Consider the following 20638-nt stretch of genomic DNA (forward strand, 5'->3'; position numbering starts at 1 on the left):
AGGGAAAGCTCCCAGGGAGCAGATTTGCACCCATAAACTCTTTAAAATGTTCCTTTACTCCACTAAAAACAAACTCCCAAAGCTGCTAGGTGACACAGGGACACCAATAATGCACATCACGGCACTAAGGGGCACTTGTGGACGGGGAAGCAAGATGGCCCTTCTGGATCCTTGTACCCACGTGCATGACACATTGAAAATGCTACTGAGCACTCTCCTCACTATGTGCCAGCCTGGACTGCACCGTTGGACCCAGGACAGGCTGGGAAAAGTAGTGTTCACAGCTTTGGAGAAGCAGAGTGGTAGCTCTGGTTACTACAATGCAGTGGGGCTCATACGACTGCCACGCAGTTCCCACCTCTGCCACACACTCCCTGAGCGACCTTAGGAAAGTCACTGCACCTTGCTATCCTTCAGCTCCCTAGTAGTGAAATAAAGGTGCTTCTTTCTTTCTCTTACCCTAAGTCTACTTAAATGTCACGCTCTTTAGGACCTGCCTCTTTTGCTCTGCACATACAACGTGGCACAATGGGCCTCTAAATACCGCCCAAACAATAAAACAGCAAGGCAGAATAATTCTGTGTGTCAGGTCCGTAAGTGCAGAACGCACCACGCGCTCAAAGGGATGTTGTTAAGGCTAGAGGGATACAAGCAGAGAGAAATGCCTCCCGCACATGGATCAATACGGGTTCGCAGAGGGAACATTGACTGCATGTTCCCGTGACGGGGGGTGGGGAGAGTCGGAGCCAAACGAACCTGTACAGAATAAGAGCCTGGGCAGTTCAGAAGCTCGTTTGATTCAATTTACATGACTCTCATGAGGCTCAAGATAAAAGCAAAATCCAGGCTCAGATGTCACATGCCAGAGAGCCTCAAAAGACAAAGGATCTTAAGATTTTACAATAGGGGAAAAAAACAACCTGAAACCTCTGTGCGAACAAATTAAACCCCAAAGCTAGGGAGAGATGCTCTTTCATTGCTACGAATGTAAGTGAACATCAGGGCAGATTCCACGTGCCACATGGGTCGCTTCATTTAAAGGCACTGAGATGATAGAGGAAAAGCAATGGAAAATGGGAGCCAGGACAAAAGCCAGGGACTGGTGGGTTTGGGGTGTTTGGAAAGGTCGAATAAAAATGACGTTGGCCATTGGCTGTATTTCAGAGGTCAGTCTAGCAACTTCATGAAGGATGTGACCTTGTCCATCTTTCCTAGCATGACATGTCCACCCAGGACTGCCCTCATTACACAAGTCTCCGCTCTTTGGTTAGACTTAAGATTGCGTTGGCTGGGGCAGAGCCAGGTGACCCTCTGGAAACAGCCACCTCTGTCGTGGGACTGCAGTTCTGGCAAGGGTGACATGTTCAAAAAGGGGTGTGAAGACTGCATCCTCCTTGTGCATTGAAAGAAATCCTCCAAAGCAAAGTCATTTGGGAGCTAGGGTGCGGAAAACTGGGATTCTTTTGCAGGACAACTGAACAAAAACGGAGGAGAGCTCTCTTCTCCTACCACATCAGAAATCACCAGGGCTTGCCAGTGGCCCCATCAGCACATTTGCAGCTCCAGTTTTGCACTTTCCAAGGTGCTGAGAAACCGCTCATCTTCAGGGAGCACAAGAGGTGCTCAAGCTTCGTTTGAACTTGTACCTTCCTCTTCTTCCCCTTCTTAGCAGCGCTTGGCACACTGTCAGTCTGAGTCAAACTCTGTGCCCATTGGTGTGAATAAAAAGCATGGCACCCCAACCCCCCAAAATAGCACCCCAAAACCTGAGCTGGGGCAACCACCTACCCACATCAAAAAGAAATGACTGTCTCTGCAACAAACTCTGCCCTCCTTCAGAGGAAAAGGCACCAGGCCCGCGGGCATAATGACTATATGATCTGCTTGACGCTGTTTTAATGTCACTTAATGCCCGAGACAAAATATCCCCCCCAAAAAACCCCAACAAGCCAGCAATCGGCATGTCCCTGCGTGGAAGTTTGTGTGGCCTGCGACAGAGGCAGCCTTGAATATGTTCATTACCTTTTGAAAATGTGCAGGTTGATTTCTTTGTGTTGGAATAACCCTGCACAAAGAGGAGGGTTTTTTTTACATCTTGCAGATTTAGGGATCCCAGTCTCTGTGGTGGGAAAAGAGCAGTTCTGACAAGAGAGGATTAAATACAAGCATTTAATCTTCCAGATTCTGCATCACTGAGATGCTAGAAAGGAGCAGTTCCTGTCTCCCCTTCTCTTTAACCCACCCACTTGGATCACCTGAGCGGAGAAACTTGCTCAAAGCCAGTTCTGGGAACTGAGCCACTGACGAGCAAAATTAATTCACTATTTAGACTTCTTATTTCTATTGCAAGAGCATTTAAAGTCCTCCAAACCACAATCAGGGCCCCACTGTGCCAGGTGCTGCACATACCCACAGTGAACTACATACCCTCTCCTGAAGAATGTATTATCTAGCTGGACAAGCAAGACAAGAAAGAGAAAGTAACTTGCCCAAATCTTCCCAGCGAATCAGTGTCAGGGCCAAGAATAAAACAACAGTCTCCTAATTCCCTGAGCACAATGTCCTAACTCCACACCACAGCTGCTCCTTCTGAACAGCTGCATATCCCTCATATACATTTAAAAGCACCAAAATGCAGAAGGGTAATGCAACCCATCAACACCATAACACGCCTGTCTCCTACACACAGCTCATATTCATTAGCAAGCCACAAATTGCATGCTCTAGGGAAGAACGAGGGAGAAGCTTTCAATGCAACGGGGAAGTCGTGGCAAAAATTCTTTCAGCAGCCCCTTGCTTTTATACCAAGGCAGTGGCAGTAAGGACTAATTAGAGTGACCCCTCTAGATAAGACATGGAGAAAAAACCCAGAATATTTATAACTAAGCCAGTACCAACACTATCAGCTCGTCTAGAGTCAAGAGGAAGCCAATGAAGATCCTGCAGCTCTGTCATGCTTGTGGTAAAACAATGGGATGACATCCATAGCTCTGGGTCACATCCCACATAGTAGTTAGGTTTTTAAATCCTAGCTATGACCCAGAGAGAAGACACACTGGGCGTGTCTACACATGCACTTTAATGTGCATTAGCCTATTCTAATGTGCATTAGAGCATCACAAAAAACCCGTGAGCTTTCACTAATGTGCATTAAAGCATCACAAAAAACCCGTGAGCTTTCGCTAATGTGCATTAAAATAGACTAATGTGCCTTTTCCTAGTACCTCCCAATGGAGGTATTAAGTTTAACGTGCATTAGCAAAAGCACATCAACGAATGTGTAGACACCTGTGTAACACATACCAGTCTGTACGCCGAGGTAAACTCCTCTAGGGCCAGGAACGGACAGATAAGCCAGTCCACAGCAGGCACGATTATAGTATCATACTACTATGTTGAACAAACAGCTACCCCAGGATAAGATGTGGGGAGACGATAACGACACCGGTGTAGGTGTTGCCAACGATGTCGTTTTGCCCCGGTCCTTTCCGAGGTAATTCTAGTCTCCTCAGTTCAGCCGCTTGGCAAGAGCTGCTAGGTCAGACACTGGCTCTGCGCAGATTAGGCCAGATGGGAAAAGGAAAGGACAGCCTTATCGGCAATTTAATACCAAAAAAAAAACGCCCCTGCAAAATTGCTGCTCCACCCGAGCGAGCAGAAATATTTGTTTCAAGGAACGTTTCGGTATTCGTGGTCTCCGTAGGCTGTGCGAGGATTTGGAGCTGCCAGTCAAGCGCTCGCTGCTCACAGCTGGAGCTCTGATTAATTCACTTGCACGTCTGGAAGTTTTCCAAGTGCTCGAAACCAAAAAAAAGTTATCTGCAAGCTCCTTTTGAAACTGGGTCAGTGACTTTACCTGCCTCTGCGGAAATACCACCCGATACAGATGTGGCAGCCGCAGACCGGTCTCTTGTCAGATAAACCGAGAGCAGCAGACTTAAGTAAAAGGTGCCTCGTTGCTCCCAGGCATCACGGCCATTAAGGTGATGGCATGAATAAAACACAGGTGCTGACCCGCACGAAGAGCACAGCCCGGCCGTTTGGAGGAGGAGGTTCCAAAGACCAAGTGACCAGCGCCTGTCGGCACCCCGTCCCTGAACGCCGCAAAGAGATAAGTCACGTCAAAGTGCCTGCGGGGATTAGCAGACATGGTACAACCATGCCTAGGGCTTCTGCTGCACCATGACTGACAAGTTCCCAAAAAAGAACCATGCAACATGCTGCTTATTTGAATGCAAGCCAGCCGTTTCTCCAAGAAGTTGAGCCAACTTTTGGAGTTGTGTTTCGAGACTTTCTTTTATCAGCCAAAAAAAAAAATCAGGCCCACCTTGTGACGTTCACAGAAAAGAGAAGGCAAGGCTGGTAAAAAATATGAAGGGGATTTTACACTGAGGTGGTTCCCCAAGTCCCAGACTGATGACCATCACACCTGTGCTGTCTACCGTCGCCATACAGGACCTCTCCTAAACCCAGGCCTGGGCTACAGTGCCTGGAGGGGGCTGCTGCCAACAGGATGGTACTGAATTGTTTGAGGGTGAGCAAAGCCACAAATGATGAGATCAGAAAGATAAAAGTCACTCTTACGAGGTTTTTTAATGATTTGGCATTTTTCTTTTGAACAACTAATTTTTTTTTTAAATCCAAAGGGCACATACTTTTTAAAAGCAGCATTGTGAACAACTGAATGTTTGACCTAATGGTTTCTTATGAATGCAGATGGTATTTCAAGAGTTATTGACTTGAGAATGGCATTTTCATGTCTAGACACTGGGTTTAATCACAATGAAATAACACCTTGGCATTATTCCACAGTGCCTTTGATTATTATTAAAGGGCTTCAGGGGTTTCATTTAAACTTATCTGCTTGTTCCTGGAAACTCTTGGTTGCAGCTCCCAAAATTCAGAATCTCCTGTTTTTTAAAGTAGGCTCTAAGTGCATTAATCATCCTATAGGTGCCAGACGTCAAACTTGCCAGACACATTAATCTGCATCGAGAACAATCACTTGGATCTAACAAGAGCAAAGTGCCCTGTGCCTACAGAGACATACGTGAGATGCTCCATGCTCTCTCTTCTCATTGACTGCTGGTATCCTAAAGTAAATCCTCACATCTTTATTCTCCTGTGAATCTGACTGCCAGGTGGACAGCCTCCACAACAGACAAAACCAGGCCACAGCACAATGGCATATGGGAAAAGGTTGGCCCACTCTGCCTCTGACTGCAGAGATCAATGTAAGCCCCTCTCTATCTATCTCTCAGTTATAGGAAAGACATGGAGGGAACTAGCAACCAGGAGAAAGCTTCATCCATGCAATACACCTGGGAACCAGGTAACAACACCATGCCTGGGAAGGAGACTGCGGGACAACTGACTACCTACAAGTTACCGCCCTTGAGACTATCATTTCCTGAAGCCATCACCCTCTTTGCAACTAGCACGAGCTGTGGTTTGAGACCAGAAGACAGGATGAGATTTAACTCATAACTATTGATGCAATTCAGTTCAGGCAACCACTGAACTATCAACGTGTAGCACAGGTGCTTTGGAAGGCCACAGAGAAAAGCAGACAACACGCTGAGACCCAAGTGCCCCAGTACTGCACTGGCACTAAATCAGGACTTGCACATGGAAAGAGCAGGGTCTTCTTGCGCTGCCTACAATGAGCAGGATATCGGGACCCCAGAACATCTAGTGTTATAACAGAAGACTTATTCTGGAGCGTCCTGAGGGTACCACCATGGATTGGGGACCTTGCACAGCTCTATTCATGCACATGCAACCTTTCAGTATACCAGGTGAGGCCCTCCACTTGCAGAAATACATGCAGCTTCTTTTTACATCAATGGAGTTGGCTGATTTATTCCAGCTAAGGACCTGGGCAAAAAGGCTCATTTAGTTACAGGGTTGCTTGCATCTTGTGTTCCCTTTTTATACTAGCAGGATCCTTCCTCTCCTTGCAGCATTTAAGAGACATGTCCCCCCTGCCCCCATGTATGGACACAAATCCTAATGGACAGTGTTGTGGCAGAGGATGGGCCAGGCCAGTGGCTTGTCAAGACTGGCGTTCTCCTTTCATGGTTTCTCCCTACGATGATACGCCCTTTTTAGTGACAACTTGTTGAGATTAGAGCCGGGTGCACACCGGGGTCTTCTTTCCTTCTTTTTACCTTTCTTTAAATTCCAGAAACACTTTTGCCAAGCTGCTTCCTCCAGACATCATAGACACATCGATGGCTCTCAGGAAATTGAAGTGCACTTTAATGAGGTCCTAAAAAAAAGAAATGATAGATGCATTTAAAAATCAACAAGCCTGGCTCTAGGCACATGTCACAGAATCATACAAAATGAGGGTCGGCCCTCAGGAGGTCACATCTAGTCCAACCCCCTGCTCAAAGCAGGACCAGCCCCAACTACATCATCCCAGCCAAGGGCTTTGTCTACCCAGGTCTTAAAAACCGCTCTACTTCTGCTGGTCACTCGGTCAACCAGCCATCTTGGACAACATTAGCACAGGGAGTTGGGGGGAAGAAAATCCTAACATGATCCCAAACAGCACTCAGATGAGATCATGGAGGACACCTGGTGCAGGAGGTGGGTCTGGCCATTTGCAGAGGTGGGGGCAAGGGCATTGGTCAGGAGAAGGGAAGGAGATGCTTTTCTGTCCAAGACCCAAACAACCAGAACTGGACAGGAGGCTGGATGTGAAAAGCAAGCTGCACCTGCGATTCCCATGGACTTCATCAGAGGTTCTGCATGAAGGATGAATTCCCCCAGGGTAGAGGACCAGCACATGAATTAACCTTGCTTAAGTGGGACTTAATTATTTCCCAGGCCTTGTGCTAACCTTCTGCCTGGGGCTGAATCTCCACTTGTTAAGCCCTTAAGAGAATTTAGCCATCTGTTAACCTGGCTGGAAGAGGGATTTTTTTCAATACAAAAAGAAGGGTCAGATGCCTCAGAGTAGTTGCATGCCTCTGCTTTAAAAAACTAACACCTTTTCATCCTCAGATATGTTAATTATCTAAATTATCTGAGTTTACACAAAGACCCCACCCCACCCCACCAAACAGCACCATTGTGTATTTGATCCTGCAGTGGGATAACACTGAGAGGGGCTGAGAAATGCTGGAGAATGAATTAACTGCAGACTTGCACTGAATATTGACCTGGACTGTGCGTGTGTTCACATGCAGAAGAGCAATACACAGTTTCTAGAGAGCACCTTTCACCACAGGTCTCAATGCACCTTCGAAGGAAGGCAGCTCTCGTGACACCCCAAGTTACAGATGGGACGGAGCAACAGAGAAGTGAAGTGACTTGTCCAAGGCCACCAAGCAAGTCAGTGCCAGAGCTGGGGATAAAACCCAAGCCTGAGTCCCTGTGGCCCACACTTCCTGTTTTATGTCCACTGTAAATCAGACCCTCTGGGCCACACAGGGGGAGGAAACACTACCTATCGCTAGCCAAGTGATTTCCTTGATATCAAACTGTTCCCTTATCTACTCCGTACGTACTATCTAAGCCCCGCTTCTGAGATAAAGGCTAAGGGACCTAATCTGAAACTCATTCAAGCTCTATAGCCCAGGAGGACTGCAGCCATGAATTTTACATGAAACCTGAACAGCTTCTCCATGTAAGCTGTGCTTGAGCAGAGCGATGATTTAAGCCACGATGTTTACTCTGTTACCTCCAAATTGATAAAAATAGCTTCCATGTCTTGCGGAGTGAGTACCAGCTTCAGTGGATTCATGTAATTCTGCAGGAGGGAAATGAGAAACCGGTTTCAATACAGGCAGAAGCAATGCATTTCCTTCTGATTAGACCGGACTTGTCTCATCCGTTACACATTTGCACAGGGAGGGTCTTGATGAATTTTAGAGCTTGTAAAGGGAGAAGAGTGACAAGATGCTTGTTAAAACCCGGTCACGGCAGCACCGACAGGCAAAGCATTCCCTGCTTTGCAACGCTTGCCAGCTGCAGCGTCTCTCACTGCAAAGTCTGGGGTGGAGGATACTTGCCGGTTGGAGCGCCACGTAGGGTGTTTGAACAATTGAAGAGTTTTGCTCAATCAAGAGGATTTGGAACTGATTTGGCTCATTTGACCTGGAATATGAACAATTTTCCAAACCCCCACCCCAAACTCTCACTGGCTCAAGACTGCCCTGTCTGGAACTGAAACACTAAACACTCATTGCCTGGTAGTCAGGCTGTCAAGATTTGCAACAGGGTTTTTCGTACGCAAGCACTGGGCTTGCTACCAGGTTGTCAGCACTGGAAGGCGGAGGAGTTTAATGCCACCTGACTGAGGGACTCTTTAAATTATAATGCAATGAATGCAAGTCAACCGCACTGGCATCCTGTGGATTACATCCTGGCTCCTAAAAGGGCAAGAGGAGAAGGAGCACTATGGAAGAGGCAATGAAAGGATCGCGGGGCTAGGGGGGATCTTGGAATACCTTAAAGAGATTCGTCCCCACTAAGAAGGCACAGCTCTATATACACAGGAGCGTAGGGAAGCAAGGCTGGAAGGACCCTCATGAGATCTAGTCCAGTCCCCTGCTCAAGGCAAGATTATTCCTGTCCAAGCCATCCCGGCCAAGTGTCTTCTCACCTGCTCTTGGATATTTTCAAAGATGGAGAGTCTAGTTTCCCCAGGCAGCTTCTTCCAATGCTTGACCACCCTCAGAGCAGAGAGTGCCTCATCTCCAACCTACACCTCCCCTGCTGCAACTACGTTGCTCCTAGTCCTATCCCCTACAGAAAAAGCTCATCTCCATCCTCTCTGTAATCACCCCTCGGGTATCTTGAAGACTCGTATCAAATGTCCCCTCAGCCTTCTCTTCTCCAAACCAAATAACCCTCCTTTTTTCAGTCTGCCCTCATAAGTCTTGCCTCCCAAGCCCCTAAGTCACCTGCACAAGAAATTGGACATAACTAAGGTGTGTTCATGGACCTTTCTTCACCAAAACACAAGGATTCAGGTGCACGTGTGCAATCCTTTCTAAGCCCTCCCTGCACACACCTGGACATTACAACAGTGAATACACATGCAAAGCAAACTCCTGATGCTGTAGTTCATCAGAGCGATAGCTTGTTTGGTTTCCATCCTGCCTAATCTTGGTATCTGTGCGCTACCCTACTTAAATATCCTTTCCATTCAGAAAGGAAAGAGAGGCGATTCAGGATCTTATTCACAAGACGGTATGTCCAGCATTGTAATGTAAGTGGTAGGATTTTATTTTTTTTTATGATCTGCTGGCTTCTTCACCAAATTACAACCCCCAGCGATTCACAATTTAATCTGCCTTAGCTCTTCGGCTGTCTTAGCGAGAGCAACTCTGAGCTGGCTTGGATTTTTGTCCTTGAGGAACACATATAACATAACTACACTGGAAATGCTTTTTCAAACTAATGCATTTTAACAGACGTGTCTACCCCGTTCATAACGGCAAACCACAGAGATGCAATACACCTTCCTACATGAGCTTCTGCACCACAACAGGCCATCACAATCTATTCAGCCTTGAGCAAGATCTCATATTTCATACCAAAGGCAATTATTTAACTTCCTCTGGCTTGAAATACAAGGCTAATGGCTGTTTTCAAAGACCGAGTAATATGTACATGAGTAATATCTATGTCAAAGCCTTTCTTTTAAAAGCGTGGAATATTGTTTTATTGTGCTGGCCACACTTGGAGCTTCTTCCAAGAACTTTTAGCACATTTTTACATAAGAAAGGGAAACAATTTTAAAGGGAAAGGAAATAAAAGCAGAAAGACAATTAGAAACAATACCTTGATATATATATATTTAACTTCTCCTTTACTGTAATCACTGAAGGGAAAAATAATAACCCGTTTCTAGCAGCATGCATTGCATCGTTTGATGGTTGAAATGTTCATTTGTTAAAGAGGAGATACAACTATAATTCATCAAAACCAATTAAAGTCCATGAATGCATGCAGCGAAATGTTATTTTTAATCCAATTAGTTTCAATGACAAGCCAGCACGGCTTCAGCACTTTCAAGCAGTGCCTGCAATAAAGAAATTCTTTCAAATGATTCAATAGCAATCAAAGAGTGATAAGAGATCAACAAAAGCTAGATTTATCCTAAGAACCCAGCCTTGGCTATGCAAGAAGTGGGAGTCTCTTACTGCTGTGGGGGAGAATACCCTTCTCAAGTAGCAGGCTGGCTTTTAGTGTATTTAGTGCAGCGATCACATAAAAACATGCTATCTTTTCATGTGGGTCCACACTGTGCACTTATGGTACTCAGCATGGGTTTTCTACATCTTCCGCGCTCCTGTAAATTATGTCTGAGTGCATCAATCCTATCCCCGTCATAACCACCAAGCACTATGGAGCTCTAAGCAGCAGAAACTAGTCTTGCAAGATTAATGCAAGATCAAATTCAGCCTGAAGCCTCTGACGTAAAACAGGGCGATAGAAGAAGGCTCAGCTCTCACCTTTTCTATGTCTTCAAGTGTTTTGTAGTATTTGGCCTCAGTTTCCTGGATTTCTAGCAAACAGCAATTTCTTTTGTCATCTTCTGTCATTCCCATTTTCTGCAAAAAGAAAACAACCCACGTTTGAATGTCCTCAGAGTGCTTCTACCTGCTCATTGATGCTGGATCTTTAACGTGGCAGGCAGCGAGAGCAAACTCCCAATCGATGCACGCTCAGGACGTGCAGAACCAAATTTTCCATCATGTCCAAGGGATTCATTGCTGCCTAAAAACTCCTCGGGTGAAATCCCAGGTCCACCTAAAATAATAGCAAATCTCTCATTGGCTTTGAGGAGACCAGAATTCCACCCACTGCATTTACTCCAGCTACGTCCCCTAAGGTGACCATGTATAAGGCAAAGGGTCTTGGTTTTTTCAACTTGCTTGCTTAGGATGACCTCCACGATAGGGCAGACATGGGGCCCCAGAACACTCCTCTTGTATAGGTCCTTTGCTAGTGTTTCCAATTCTGGTGCTTTTATCCTCAGGTTTGCAGTCACTTTTTTTCCTTTAAAGACCCAGCTCTGGGAGTCACGTGATCCCTCGAGCCTCCCAGGCTATGTCAAAGCCCCCTCCGTACTGATCTCAAAACATTTGCCAGGAGGACAAGCACCGTTCACGTACTCCCTGTGTCGTCCTCCCTGGCAAACCTGGAACCAACTGCCCAGAAACTACACCCACTCAATCCCGCGCCATGCTGGCCAAAAATGGTGCTTGCTACTAATTGCTGCATGCTCAGGGATGCATTCAGGATCTCTGTCTCAGGAGCTAAGAGTGATGCTGAGCATGCCTGGAACAGCTCTAACAGTGAACACAATATTTTTCACTGTGCAGAGCACGAGGAAACAGGCAGGGGATGTTTCCTGGCATAAACCCCCAAGGTGGCCCTGGAGGCGGTATTGCTACACCCACCGTTTTGGATGCCCACAATTCCCTTTTACAGCAAAATAAGATTCCAGCCCTCCTGGCTGTGCAGGAGAGAGGCAAACGCGACTCTCGCTGGCTTGTGAGCAAGGTAGATAATATGAACTCCAAACTTATCTTTGCACATGTCATGGGGTTTGCAGATGTGTAATTTTAAAGGCAGGGGAAAGGGAATTTGCTATCATTTATTTATGCGCACAGCATTTGAGCATTACTGCTTCTGCTTCACACTGTGCTTTGTATACCTAGCACAACCCATACCAGAGTTTGAGACACTGCGCCAGCCAGCCAGAAACCAAACTCTTGGACATTGTCTCTTACTTACCTGCATATATCTAATCTGAAGCATGCAGAAACACAAGCAAAACCAATTAACATCATACACTTGGTATCACAAACCGTCATTTTTAAAGCGTCCATTAATCTCCCCACCTTCTGACACGAGTGCAAGTGGTTACGGTGAGAACGAGCAGCTTTACGCTTCCGCTAAGAGAAGTATCAGAAGCTAAAAGAAAATACTGAAGATCAAGTCTTTGGCTGATGTAGCTACACTGCAGTCAGTCACTGCCCTACTGGGTTTCAATAAAGTTAAACTTTTATCTTTTTTTTTAAAAAGTGGATAGATTTAGAGATGTTCAGGCCAGAAGAGACCATTAGATCACCTAGCTGGTTTTAGGTATCCTGGCAGGAAGATGGGATAAATTACATTTTCAGGTCCTTTCCTGTACTTTTTTTTTTTTTTTTGAATGATTTTTAGTCTGAACCCTGCATAGCACAGATCCTTGAATTTCAGCAGGTTATTCCTGCATTATACCCAGTGAATTATGCCGCATGAAAGCACATCGCCTGAAAGGCCTCGAATTTTGCAGTAAAGACTTCCATGCAGCTTGTTCCAACAGTTCATAGTCCTCCCTATTAAAAAATGCATGCCAGATTTTTAATTTGAATTTGTCTGGTTTGAACAGTCAGTCATTCGTTCCTGTCGTGCGCTTCTCCACTAGATTAAAGAGTCCTTTAGGAACCAATGTTTTCTCTCTCTGATGGTACTTATCCGCTGTAATCAAAGTCACTTCTCAATGTTTTTTGATAAACCAGACTAACCAACCTCTTTAAGTCACTCACTGTTAGGCAATAGGCATGTCTCAAACATCTTAAGGAGCTCACTTATGGGTTCCCCAGTTGCATCTCCCTGGAGAAAAACTGGCTCTCTTTTAAGGGGGTCTCTGAGAAAAGGACAAGGGTTATTTTGCCCCTTGCTGGAAAATTTAACCGATTGCTGCCCAATGTGGTGGAGGATGCTGCCAGTTTGGTCTTCAATGTCATTACTGGGGTTGCTCCTATGACAGAAGGATGGAGAGGCGCCGGTCAGGAGGTCCGTACCCGTGAATGGGACCCGACTGTCATAACAGCTCCAAGTCCAATGTGCGCAGTGTGTTTGCAACTGCAGCTGAGGTTGGGGGTGTTGAGCCTTTCTGAACATATGAACCTGAATGCAAGCAAAAGCAAGCCAGGGTTTGCAGGATGGGCTAAGTACACTTTGCTTCCATATCCTCATCGGTGTGATCACTGCTAACTCCAGCACGTCCCAGGAACCAGCAGCACAAGGAAGGCTGCCATCCCGCTTGCTGAGCTGGGCTAGTCTTCATCCAGTGTCACCGCGTGGTATCTAAACAGATGCTGACAGCTGGAGGTCTCAACTTGTGCCACTACTGAGAGACACACGAGAGCCTCCGGACTCGGTCATGAGAAAAAACAAAATGGAAATGGTGGAGCCGGCTTTGAGCAGCTTGTTTAAAACATCATCCCAGATCACCAGACTGCGCAACATCCCAGTCCTTCAAGGCACCCGGAGGCTTGAAAAGGAAATGTCTCCATTCTTGTGCCCATTTCAAAGGCCAAAACAATCTGGCAGGAACCGAGTCCTGCCCGTCAAAACCAGCATGCATATGGATGTGCATTTTTGATGGGCTTCCTTTAACTTCCATTTTTATTGACATCTTCATACTTTACCCACGTGCATTGACTTTCCAGCACAAAGTCGTTATGCAGAGGATACTGAAGGAAGGGAAATGGTTTATTGGATTTTTAAATCAAAGGCTAAAGATTATATTAATCAGCCATTAATAACAGCATTCAGCACAGCATAAAAACATCAGAGGGAATAAATATTACACGTGAAAAATGGGATATGAGACTCTCTCTGCCAGAGCTGGCCTCTGAGCCCAGCCCCAGGACTGCAGGAGATGCTGTTTCCTCCACTGACCGTCTCCAGAAATCTGGGGGCACCACCTGCAGCGGGGAAGATTTTCTTACTTCAGTTTTGCCCCTATTGGAAAATTCCCACTGGTTATGTCAGTCCATGAACAGACACGGCTGCTCTCGAAGGTGGTGGCACAGTGCTAAAAACCATCAGTAGCCAATGGATCACCGTTTCCACTGGGGCCGACACCAGTGCAGTTGAACCCAGAGGTACCGTATTACCAGTATTGCATCGAGAGCAGCTCTGAGCTCACGGGAGGAAGAGCCCTCTCGTTTACAGTCGGGATCTGAATCTCCATCAATGAAGACCACCCTACTTGTGGGTCTTCCCAGTCGCTCATGGCCAGGGTTGGGTTTTGATCCCTGTTAAACCATAAGCAACTCCAGACAAGTCAACGGCATTGCACAGCAGGCAACTGGAGAGGGATCAGCAAGCCACGTGCTCGCCGACTGTGAAGCAAAGTTCGGCTGGGCCACACCTTCAAAAGCCATCTCCAGCCTAATTTCCTATCTAGCTATGGAAATTTAATTGACCAGTGAACCTATCCATTTATCCTGCTTTTTCCCAGAGAGTTATGTATCTTGTCAGCTGCACTTTACAGCCAGAAGACGGTAATTAGACTCTACATCAATCCCGTGAGCAGCAGGATTTCAAATGGAAGGCAAAAATGTTTGGGAGCTCCCGCTCCCGGGAGGAGATCCCGCTAAATTGTGCGTCAGTGGAAGCGACAAATGCTGCAAGTGGAAATGTTTAGCTGGGGAAACAGCCTCCCCTTTCCTGTGCCGCGAGCTGCTCTGTAACGTCCCCCTGGGAAAACACTTGAGACTGTGGACAGATGTAACTTTAAGCTGTCTAAAAGGGGAAAGATTTGCTGCTTGGGAACATGCATCAGCTGTTCCAGTTTAACCATTACTTCTGTCTGCTCCTATACCAGCGAAGTGAGAAACTGCTGTAACTTTAGTTTTACCTCCAGCTGCGCCGGTACAAAAGCAGGCAGAATTAATAGTTTTAGCAGAACAGTTTCTACAGGTAGGCTTTCCTAGCAGCCCATCCTCACCTCTACCTATGAAGTCAGGGTAATAGCCCACAGTGTGCTTTGGGTTAGTTCCCTGAGTAAATGATTTCAGGGTGCCATTAGCCGCCACGCCAAAGAGCTGGCACCCACTTCTGCACCACAGGATGGGATCCAAGGGGCATGCAGACCTCATCCTGGTCTCTCCATGGTGGGAGGAACTTGACTCTCCAAAAATTTCAGGAAGCTGCTGGGCACCAAAAGAGCATTAAGGGGTTGATCCAGAGCCCATTGAAGTCAACAGGAGTCTTCCCACTGGCATCAGTGGGTGCTCAGAGCATGTCTGCACGGTGTCCCCGGTGCTGTCTGGGATGGTTTCTCTCCAGCGCGCCCAGCCCAGCAGTTCCTGCTCGCCTATGCCAAACCCGGGAATGAGGTAATGAAGCGACTCCTCAGAGGGACATCTCGAGGCCTCCATCTCTGGCATGCTTGAGCACTGGGGTGCTGTCCATACAGCTTCGCTGACTTGTTGCCAAGTTGGGTGTCTGGCACTAGGAGCGGACGGGCAGAGCGTGAGAACACCCGGCGTGAGGCGCGTCGCCGCAGAGCGGAGACGAGCGGAGCGCAGCCCGGAGGTGTGTGAACGTGTTTCACCCCTGTCTATGTTTAAGCTGGGGCTGTCATGGGTGACTGATGGATTTGCATGCCTGAGTTCCTGCTCCAGCTGATGGAGGGAGTTCAACGGCAGCCCCTCCATGCCCAGCAGGCAACTCGGCTTTGAAAATCTCTTTTGTAAAAATCTACCTGCCTCTCCAAGCAGGTACTGTCACAATCCCCCGGGGAAAGTTGGGGCTTCATTGCAAATATCTGTCAACACTTGCACGGGTCTAAAAATACCTCCAGCCTAAGACACACATTTGGCTAATTGAGCAAACATCAGTCCTCTCTCTCTTCCCCCCACCCACCCCTTAGAAAGGGATGAAGTGACACATGCTGTGTTGGCTCAGCAGTGAGTTACTATTTTTATGCTCTTTTCACAATTTGTATTTATTACATCTTCCCCCCATTCTTCAGAGACAGGGAAAGCCTTCAAGAAACCCTACCGGGCTAGCTCCATCACTCTCCCGAAGGTATTTTAACTCTACAAAGGCAGTCCCCTTCCAAAGAACGATGCCAATAGATCATTTGTGCCTCCAGATCATTATCTTTCATTGGTTGGTTTCTTTTTCCTTTTGCATTCCCATCAAGATATGGCTTTAAAGATGCATAAATTGTTACCATGGGTTGCTGAACTTCCACTTTGATGATATCTTCATAGATATCATCTCCTTCATCTTCACAGGGGACGCAGTCATAAATATCCTCCCCCAGGTCATGTTCACTGGAATGAAAACAAGACAATTTAGACACGGGACAGACGAGAGGTTGAGTCTAGCAAGGTTAGGCAAATAAGCGGTGATGCCCATTAAAGAAAGGGGAGAAAAAGCATCCCAAAACTTTTTTAAATGTCCTAATTTCTCTTTCCCGTTTTGCAATAAGGAGGCACTAATTTTCTGGATCAGCTACCACAGCAGCATTTCACCTACATACCCTAGCACTATTCGTGCACTGTGCAAAACACATTGATTGGTAAGTTCAGGCACTGGAACCAACTACTGCCCTAGGAGATTTGGGCAAGGGCACAAAAGTCCCTGGGTTCCTTTCCTGGATCGGCCTGTGACCATCAATTGTTCTGTATTTTTAATTTTCCTACCCACCCTTTGTCTATCTGTCAGATTGCAAATGTAATTGTGGGGGGGAATTGCCTTGCACTATATGCCACTGGATTAGCTGCAGCACTACTAAAATCCAGTAAATCAATATATTTAAATAAACATCGACAGGCACTTTGATAGCTGGTTACTATTTTAGTCAATCAACACCAGGGTTTCCAGCTAAGTCAGACATTTCTGTTCAGCTTGGATTGAAGCTAGTATTAAACTCAGCAGATTTCTTAACTTCAATGCATCTAAGCCAGTTGACACCAGATGAGCATGTGGTACATGAATTTCAGGCCTGATGTAAGCGTATGCAGCTTACAAAGTTGTACCTGCTGCCACCAAAGATACACTCTGCCCATAGAGTAGCCTTCAGCCATAGCTGTTAAGGTGCTTTAGTGCTATTAGAACAGCACTCAAAAACTGGAATTAGGATGAGGACCTGAGTGCACTAGCAGAGGCCCAAACAAGTAGCACAATATGAAGTCTTTGATATTACGCCCCACATCAGAGATGCACAAGAAAATAATTCAATGCAGGATCCAAACAGTTCTGCTTTTCTACTCCTGAACGCATGCCTACTTGCACCCTCTTGTATGCATCTCGCATCATACCTTGACTCTGTCACCCACACTACCGTTTACTCAGGCTGAGGTCCTAATTGGGCCTGCAAAACCTTCCAGGTTTAAAAACAGGTAGGTAGCTGAGACCTGCACTGTCAGGCCAACTTTGATGATTGCTTCTAAGAGAGCATTGGGACAGGCACCCCCACCCCCCTTCCCTTTTAACTCAGATAAGCCCATGGCAAGCTTGCTACTGAAACACAAGGCTTTGTCTCTTACTGCACATCAGCTCTACGCCAAGGCCGTCTTTAAACTCAGTGGGTGATAGCATTGCACATCCTGTTTTCAAAGCTCTGCTGACAACCCTTCACTTCTACCAGTCACTGAAATGTCAGAGATGTATACACTACCCAAAGGGACAGGGGAAGACTTGAGATGGATGGCAGAGGAATGGACAAAGAGAGTCAATGGCATGCTGCAATTCTTTTCCTTGTTAGGACTCATGTTTGTGTTAAGATCTGACTGCACCCCACTATGACAGATGCTGTGCAAACAAAGGTCCCACAGGTACCTTGCAATCAGAGCCACATGGATCCAGCCCAGCACATGCATGGAGCCTTGCTGACATCAGTGGGCTTCACGCAAGCCTAGGAATGGGGACATCAGGACCAAAGATACAGCAGGGTCGGGCGATTATTTCTTGCGGAGGACCGCTTAGCGAGTTCTGGCAAGCTGTCAAGGGCCACGTTTCCCTTTGGTGCAGGGAAGCAGGAACAGCCCCACGGTCCCAGGCCAGAAGCTTTTGGTTGGGGGGCCTGGGCTAGGTGGGCCTTGCTGCTCAGTCCTGCTGCTGGCTTCCCCTGGGTCCTACTGTCCTTGGCTCCTGCCATTTTCACAGGCAGCCAGGAGCATGTAAATATTAATTTTCTAAAATTTTTAGGGGCACTGTGGGCTGGATAGAATGGCCTGATGGGCTGGATCTGGCCCCGGATTGTATTTTGCCCACCCCTATGGTACAGGGAGGACAGGTAAGTCCCAGCAGCAGTACTGACCACACTTGTTATTCCTAGTGCATCAGCTCTTGGGAGTCCTATGAATGCCCAAGAAGCTTGGCTGTCTAGTGAGTTTTTAGCCCTCATGGTTATGAAAAACAAGTTTGAAAACACAGCCTAGACACAGAGAAAGTCAGCAGGCAAATGAAAGAAACCAACATTTCTTCAATTTTTTCCCTTTAAAGTCATGTTTTGGGGGACCTGTCTCATCATTTTTGATGGCTGAGGGTTTGCCAGGCTGAAAGACACCTGTCACACTTCATCTCAACTTACACGTGTGCCCATTACAGTCTGATTCGGTCACTGTGGTGTCCCTTTCTTTACCCTGCAGTAGTACCTAATGGTCCCACTCAAGGATTGGTACATCAGTGCCATGCACTGTCAAGCCCATGATTAACCGATGGCCTCTGGGCTAGAGAGCCTGTATCTCAAGCCAGTCCAGTCTGGTGTTATTCCAGTGCAACTTCATGGAGCAACTCCCCCAATGTTTTGGGGGGCCAAACCCCTCCCTGGGAAAAGACTCACATGCTCTCAGCTTAGTACAAATCACTGTGTTTACAAGAGACACCTTTAGTGTTTTCCAGAGACAAATTTGGGTTGGACAATGGCTGAATCCCCTTCCCTTGCACCTCAAGCCTGTTGTGCCTTGTACTCTCGCTGTGCTAAACGAATATATCCTCTTTAACTCGTCCTAGGAAAATACAAACTATTGCTCCTGAATCAAACAGCAAGGCAAACTGCTGACTGACCCAACAAGATGCATTAACACCTCCATGCCAGAGGAGCTACGAGGCAGAGAGATTAATCGGATATTCTGCGGAGCCGCAGTTGAAGGGAAGCCTACTTTGAGAAGCTTCGAAAGGGGCAAACAAACATCCTTGCTGCACAAAAAAGATCTCCTTCTGCCAAAAATAAAAGAGAGTGCATGTAAAGATGAGACAAATACTGTAGCTCAGTGTCTTCAAGGTCCGGAGGAGAGAATAAGGAAAAGAAATGACTCTCAGCTTGGGAATCTCTACTTTCAACTCAACTTGAACCCTACTTATACCTTTAAAAGGGACTCAAAGCTAGTTATCTGTGCTCATGCTGTGCTGATGAATGACATGTCCCTCATCCAACCCCTTCCACTACATGATGTATCCAGTGGAGGAGGTCCTTGGCCCCGCTGAAGTCCATGGCCAAACTCCCATGAGGCCAGGATTTTATTCACTGCTGTCAGTGACTGCAATGAGCTGAGCACAGTCTCAGCCCCTGTGGCCGAGTGGGTCCTCTAGTCTAGATGCTGCCTGAACCAAGCTAGGAGTAAGCTCATGCTGGCACATGATGCTTTGAAGCTGTTTTGCAGGTCAAAAGGTGCAAATGGCATGGAAGGACCTCACGCCTATTGAGCACCTGTGAGAGTTAAGTACCTGACTGCCATCTGCTCCTTTGAAAGCTTCTCTTTTGGACTCCTAAGTCCTATAGATGCCTCTGAAAGTTTTGCTTAGAATAAATACTAATAAATAAGTAATAGTAATGATAGGGCTCAATCTTGCAAGCAGCAGATTGCCTAGAGCCCTCATTGAAGTCAACCTCCTGGGATCATGACCTTCAGAAGTACATGAGATGCAGGAAGATCAAACAGTTGCCTGGTATTTTATGAGCTGTGTTTTTTACTCTGACTATTAATTACATATAAATATATTCAACTGTAAAACTCGACCTAAACTATAGCACTACCACCAGCAGCTCCAGAATATACCCAGGCAAGCCTCAGTGTGCTTATCTATTTGCACAAAAAAAAAAAAAAAAAAAAAAATGGGGGGGGGCGCTTTTTCAGCACTGCAGTTCCATCTATTTTTAAAAACTGATTTATTCAAGAAAATATTTCTTTTAAATAAATGCACTGGTGTGATACATCATCTCCGTTCCTACATGATACATTGCAGCGCTTGTAATAATGCCTGCTAATAGCTAGCGATCCATCTTCTCCTTCCCACGTGTCATTGTCACAGTTATCAACTGTACCGATATTTGTAGTTGAAGCTCTTCCCCTCATCCAGAATGGCTATCTTCCATTCCAGCAGGCACCCATCAGCTTTTTAGCGGCCTCTCCATACATCATTCCTACAGGGGGAAGGTCGTTTAGGAAGCTTAGGGCCGAGTTCATACCTGCTGTCCTCCGTATCAGCCGGCAGGACTTGGAACGAGGTGAAATCAAGAAAAAAAAACTGTAGCCAGGAGCCCCAAATCATTTCCAGTCCAGCGCATACCAGCACCATGATCACCAGCTTGGTATTCACCACTGAATTCCTCAGGCATCGTTTGGTTTCCAGCTCCTGCTGTGTTGCTGGTTTCCCTGCTGTCCTTTTCCTAGCGTGCCTAATGACCGCAAGACTGGCAATCAAAACCTACTGACCGCAAGGGCCTGAACTGTAGACAGCCTAATACTATCCCTGTCTTTTGAGGGCCAGATCTGGAATACTTAAAGAGTTTTCCATGACGAGAATGGTGACAGACACCCACCAGCGAGGAGCTGCCAAAGCCCCCGAGCGCAAACAGAAGAGACGGTGTCGGTGC

The 20638-nt window shown here is 46.6% G+C and overlaps 1 protein-coding gene across 1 annotated transcript in view; it reads right to left on the reverse strand.

Moving 5' to 3' along the window:
* VAV2 (vav guanine nucleotide exchange factor 2) overlaps positions 1-20638 on the reverse strand; it is a 75158-nt gene that overhangs the window by 41244 nt on the left and 13276 nt on the right. The window contains exons 3-6 of the mRNA XM_025195475.1: positions 15986-16088; positions 10473-10571; positions 7691-7759; positions 6171-6271 (exon numbers count right to left, since the gene is read on the reverse strand). Of these exons, the coding sequence (XP_025051260.1) occupies positions 6171-6271; positions 7691-7759; positions 10473-10571; positions 15986-16088 (372 nt within the window). The remainder of the gene's footprint in view (positions 1-6170; positions 6272-7690; positions 7760-10472; positions 10572-15985; positions 16089-20638) is intronic.

The sequence above is a fragment of the Alligator sinensis genome, unplaced genomic scaffold (assembly GCF_000455745.1).
Source record: "Alligator sinensis unplaced genomic scaffold, ASM45574v1 scaffold1778_1, whole genome shotgun sequence".
Lineage (NCBI taxonomy): Eukaryota > Metazoa > Chordata > Crocodylia > Alligatoridae > Alligator > Alligator sinensis.